At 39.8% G+C, this 5,812-nt stretch overlaps 1 protein-coding gene across 1 annotated transcript; it reads right to left on the bottom strand.

Moving 5' to 3' along the window:
- Nucleotides 1–311: 311 nt before the first annotated feature.
- Nucleotides 312–5,794, bottom strand: LOC106809998. The gene is made up of 6 exons (XM_014813252.1): nucleotides 5,681–5,794; nucleotides 5,149–5,251; nucleotides 4,871–4,936; nucleotides 1,803–2,024; nucleotides 891–1,163; nucleotides 312–372 (listed from the first exon to the last, which is right to left on the bottom strand). The coding sequence occupies exons 1-6, from the start codon at nucleotides 5,781–5,783 to the stop codon at nucleotides 312–314; spliced, it is 828 nt and encodes a 275-aa protein (XP_014668738.1). The 5' UTR covers nucleotides 5,784–5,794.
- Nucleotides 5,795–5,812: the final 18 nt, after the last annotated feature.

Genomic DNA, 5,812 nt, shown 5'->3' with positions numbered 1-5,812 from the left:
CCTGTTCTGCTAATGCAGGTGGGACTGGGCATCACTTACTCATCATCGAAGTGATTTGAGGATGGCATGCTGATCTGTAACAATTTCCTCTATGTCCAGATTTCTCATGAGGAAATCCAATCCTCGCACGAAACCAAGTGCCTCCATGTTGGTACTCTTCATTGCCGTTTCTCTAACATCGACGTTGCTGACATCCAGTATTGTGTGGTTGGTGGCATCCATTGTGGTGTATGTGCAATACTTTGCACTGTGACCAGGCCTGTCCATCTGGGCATCACCTGCTATCACAACTGGCTTCCCCTGTCGTTTGGTTAATTCCCATTTAACCATTTCTTGCCAAAATGTGCTTCATGCACATAGATGCGCTGAACTCTGAAATTCAAAAAGAAAAGCAGGATGTAATATTGTTTAGCCTATTGTGAAGCCTCGCATGCGGGGGGTCGGGGGTTCGACTCTAAAACCGGGTCATACTAAAGACTTGAAAAATGGTACACACACTGCTTAGCACTAAGCAAATAGATATAGTGTGGAAAGTTAACTCGCAGTGCTACCAGTGGACTAACCCCCTATTACCATAGCATTGACTATGAAAGCTGCTGTGTCGCCTCAGGTTAAGGGAACGGACATAGGCACCACCCTATCTGCCACATACGCACAGGCAGGAATTAACTCTACTATTGTGTAGTGTCATTGATAAGAGCTGGTTTTGTAAAAATAACACATAAAAAAAATTAAATAATAATTGTGTTTTTAATTCTTGTAATGTGTTATTATAAAAGAACAATTAATAACAAAAAAATAAATATCAAGCAATAAATATCAAAGATAGCGTTATTCCCAGGCAACGATCAGCATAAAGTTGATGGAATTTTGTATGTATATATATATACCTGTGATGTGAACTCTTTCCCACGAAGCTGCAGTTCAACATTTGGAGAAATCTGTCCAGCTTGACGAACAGCGAACCAGTCAGAGGTATGCATGCCGGTATGAGCAGATTGGCAGCATACATGCCATGGATTCGTGGTTGGGAACACCACCTGCCATTAACATGTCTGCTATCTTTAGAACAGGTCCAGAAGACGAGCAGAGCAGAACCTTTGGTCACGAAGCGATACTCCAGAGCTCTGCTACACACTTCGCAGTGTTCTCCATAAAGTTCCCTGTGATTACAAAAAACATGTTACAAAGTTTGACAAGGATAACCTGAATTTACTCGTCACACTTTTTTGTAAAAAATAAAATCAGTAGTGTGTAGTAGTAAATCAGCGGTGTGACTTATACACGAGGCTAAGAAATCTTTTTAGTGTGCCAATACTTGTGCCAACTTTTCAAAGCAAAATATAGAATGCATCTTATACACGAGGAGCTAACGTATTTGCCAGTATTTGCTCTATAGTCCACAGCACTGTTGCACTGAACAGGGGCGTGTACAGGATTTCTACAAGGGGGGTGGGGGGCCTAACCGTAACCCGAACTTGCGAGCACGCGAAGGGTGGGTCCAGGGGGCCACCTCAGAAGCGTTTTCTGCGCGCGCAGAGGAGGGGGCGGACCTCCGGAACCCCCCTCCCCCTCCCCCGTACACGCCCCTGCTGAATGTTAAGGTACACTCATTGATGTACTCATTGTTTGTGTATATACAAATAGATTGCAATGTGGTGTTAGATTAGGATGATCCTTATAGAATGTAAACCTGTATGTGGAATTATAAACACTCTACATGATGACAGCAACACACACGCAATAGTAATGGGTCACTGTGGTTTCGCAGGTGAACAACAACTTTTTTAAAAGGTACTTACTTGAGGAGAAAATTGATTGGCTCCTTAAAGCATATGTATTTTGCCTCCTCAATGACCATTTCAGGGTTTTCTTTGTAGAGTGCATCACTCCACAGTACTTGGGGTGATGTTGGCATGTAGTTCGGGTCAGCGTCTTCGCTACCAGATTCTGCAGGCGAGTCCTCATGGTGATTCACACCAAACATGTCATCTTCAATCTGACTCTGATTTATTACCTTTTCTCTGTAAAGATAGGGTTAATCATGAGACATAGTGGCACATTCACTCTAAAACGTGCATCACTGCAGCAGTTTTACCAGTATTATATTTGTCAGGTACGTGTTTTATTGTGTATTATATTGTAGTCGCTGGGTAATTCTGGTGCCAGACAACTGTGCGCTTATAGGCAGTGTTCTCATTAGGAACCGGCCACCGGCCGAATTGACCGTCTACTCTGCTGTTTCGGCCGGTTACAATTGGCTCAAGTATGATATTTAAAAAAAAAATCCCCTTTTTTCTAATTTTTTTATTTTAATTGCATTTAGTTTGCTCTAATTATTCTCCAAAGTGAAAGTGTTTTATGAGCTACTACTAATAAATCAGTTGAGTATATTTGTGTGCATGTTATGTGCACAAGAAGCATTGTTTTGTTTTTGAGTAACACTATTTACGTACTTAATTGTCTAACTCTTATAATTACTAAATCGTCATAATTTGGAAACTTTTGTGAACTCTGAATTACCCCGGCAGAAAGCGGCAAATGAAAAACGGACCATACTGTAACCAAATGTGTCCCTGTTTAGTGCAGCTCAAATACACCAACAAGAGGCATCTCCAAGGTTTTTTTTTTATATGTGTGCGGACCCCCAAACCCCCCGCGCCGGGCTACTCCCGCCACGGCCTGTTACATAAAAAATATGAAAAACCGCTGTATAGGTGACTGCTATTAGCGCCGGAAATGTGTGACAACTTAGAACAAAATACGTAGAAGGAGACTTGGTAATCGTGTACAACGCCGTTTACACTGGTATTGTCATACGCACAAAACACCCTGAAACGCACTAACACACTATAGTAATCTAGCAACGGCGAGGACGTGACAACATAGAACCCCGTGTCTCCGTGCGGCTCTTATACCACCGATCTGCAAGATGAGTGCGCGAATTCCTTTAACCAAAATATGCCTCTACCACTCACTGCCGGCTAGCAAGAAAGGCATATCTAGGTGCTCCTATTACGCCTACGACGGGTTGAAAATGGGATACCGGTATGAATTGACCCTGCGGTCAGGGTTGAGATTTGTTTTGGCTCTCGGAATAAGAAAATTAGAGGTGACATCGATAGCCTTAAGCCGGTAAGGTATGGGTGGATGGCTCGTGAACTAAATCTGCATGTAACTAACCGCACACCGGGTGGCTATTTGTAGCAGTGTATGTGTCCAGTGGTCTAAGATAGATCGGTGCTTCTAGCCCGTCAGTATGGTGTAAAATTAGCTTGTGTGGACTGATGCTAACTGTGGTTACTGACCTCAGCGTTGCTACAATATTATTGACATTAAACTGCATGTTATTGCAGCAAAATGCATAGGTATACCTATTGTGAGCTCGTCTATTATGTAAATACTCACTACTAATTCAAACTAAAATCAAAACTAATTTGTATTGCTACTTTCATAATATTTCTTCACAAAATCTAAACGAAATTACTTGTCTTATGAAAGTAGCACTACAGTGATGTTTACACATCAGGGACACAGCCGAGCAAATGCTGTAATTCATTAACAGTTTTTTTCTTTATTAAGTTATTATTCATTATTCAATGTTTGTTCAGTACGAAATTGTGAAATTTGTTTAAATAATATGTCATCAAGAGTAGATAATAACACAAGAGTGAGACAACCGATTCCCGCATTTTTAACCGATTTTTCTCATCAAAATTTGCCACCAATAAAGAAGCAAGTGTATGTACGTTCCTCAGCTTATTATGACCACTAATCACTCACCTTCATGGTACTGATATTCGTTTACATATATTTGCTAGAGTATTGCTGTAAATCGTAATCTTGCACGAGCTGAATTCGCACGATTTACCGCTGTTGCTGTGACCTGTTTAGCCATTATTTAGAAGCTATTGGGGTGCTAATATTTAGCAACGGACGGTTTCCAAATCATTCGTGCCCGATAGGGTTGAGAGACAATCTAAATTTCGAATTTTGATCTGGTGAAGAACCTGCGAGACGCGCTCAGTTTATTGTGATCGCAACACAAGAAATTGACATACTATCTTACATAAGTAATAATACAATAATAACAATATTCTTTGTAGTAGTTTGCAGTAAGTATCACATTACGCACGCGCAGGTAATCAAGTACATTAAAACCCTATCGGGGCACGCATGGTTTGGAAACCGTCCGTTGCTAAATATTGGCGCACCGATAGCTTCTAATAATGTCTAAACAGCTCGCAACAAGTCGCCATTTTAGCGGTAAATTTATCGAATTCAGCTCGTGCAAGATTACGATTTACAGCAATACGCTAGCAAATATATGTAAACGAATATCAGTACCATGGTGAGTGATTAGTGGTCATAATAAGCTGAGGAACGTATACACTTGCTTCTTTATTGGTGGCAAATTTTGATGAGAAAAATCGGTTAAAAATGCGGGATCGCTTCTTTATTGGTGGCAAATTTTGATGAGAAAAATCGGTTAAAAATGCGGGAATCGGTTGTCTCACTCTTGTGTTATTATCTACTCTTGATGTCATCTAAATGCAATCAGGAACCAAATATAGTTTTTTCTTTCCAGGAACTATTTGCGCTAGCGTAGCCCATTCGCTTAACATAAGTTATATGTATCTATACGCCAAAGTTACAGCAAAACTGCGTCAGACATTGATTTGAAAATCCCAAGGTTTGGAGCACATTTCTGGCTCATTGAGAACATTTCGTGATGTTTGCATACTGCAAGTATGCTCACAGTAGGTCTATATTATATAGGCTTTTTGTTGCGAGGTTCAGCAACTTTAACCACTGTAGTTGACCCTCCAAACTGATCCCTCTAAACCTCACCAACTTGAATAGTACTTACACATCTGCCAACTTCTTAGACGCTTCTGCTTGTGATAGGAACGGTGTGCGACTGTCAAGAGTATCCCTAAAAATATGCAACATGTGTTAGCAGGAAGGATCAGCAAAGGAGATAGAAAGATAGAGAAAATAGCAAATTTGTTAATGTGCTATTGCCATGTTTTAAAAATATAAAACAGATTTTCCAGTTTAAGTGTTTTTAGTCTTCTAATACAGAATGTAGAACATCAATTTGCTGGCCCTGTTATATAGCTCTAAACATATATAAAGGGAACGTACTTCCACAAAGCTTGCCGTATGTTGGGAGACAGACCCTTCTCCTGTGCCACAAGTTTTTGAATGGGCGACATTGGTGTCCATTTCACAAGAGTGGCATCCTGATCTGCAAAAAAAATAAAATCTAATGCTGACTAAAATGTTAAACTCTGTATAAAATTTTGTTAGTTTGCAAAAAAATTAAATTACTAAACCATTCTAAAAGATGACTGAATTGTTACTATTTTCATTTCAAATTCTGGAGTATGCATGTCTAAAAAGCTGCAGACTATTCCATATATATCTTTCCATATATTGTCAGCATTTTCCAGAAAACAAATGGTCGAATTTTGAATTAATGAAATGACAAAACCAGATTGTAATTTTCATACGGAAAATATGAAGAGAATTACAATCTGGTTTTGTCATTTCGACATGTAGAATATATTTAGACAAGTATTGTTACGATTGTTTGTGCATTAGATAACAGAAAATTGATGTTTGTAAACAAGTAGGCCACAATATGTAACAAAGTAAGGAAGCAGTGTCAATGTACCTGTCCTGGTCGGAGTACTTTCTGCAAATTTTGGTGTACAAGGTTGTGCTTCACTTGTACTACTTGTAGCGATACTTTCTACACCTTCAGCTGGTAGAGACATCGATTGAGAGCTCTCAACGTAGCTTCTCT

Source organism: Priapulus caudatus, unplaced genomic scaffold (genome assembly GCF_000485595.1).
Source record: "Priapulus caudatus unplaced genomic scaffold, Priapulus_caudatus-5.0.1 Scaffold403, whole genome shotgun sequence".
Classification (NCBI taxonomy): domain Eukaryota; kingdom Metazoa; phylum Priapulida; class Priapulimorpha; order Priapulimorphida; family Priapulidae; genus Priapulus; species Priapulus caudatus.
This window is presented reverse-complemented; position numbering and strand designations above follow the sequence as displayed.

What these genes read in the sequence shown, in the direction of transcription:
- LOC106809998 (XM_014813252.1), bottom strand. Translation starts at nt 5,783, where the DNA reads ATGTCTCTACCAGCTGAAGGTGTAGAAAGTATCGCTACAAGTAGTACA. An exon ending in TCTAAGAAGTTGGCAGATGT is followed by an intron (nt 2,025 to 4,870) that starts GTAAGTACTATT and finishes CTATCTTTACAG; the next exon opens with AGAAAAGGTAATAAATCAGA. An exon ending in GGAAAGAGTTCACATCACAG is followed by an intron (nt 373 to 890) that starts GTATATATATAT and finishes TTTGAATTTCAG; the next exon opens with AGTTCAGCGCATCTATGTGC.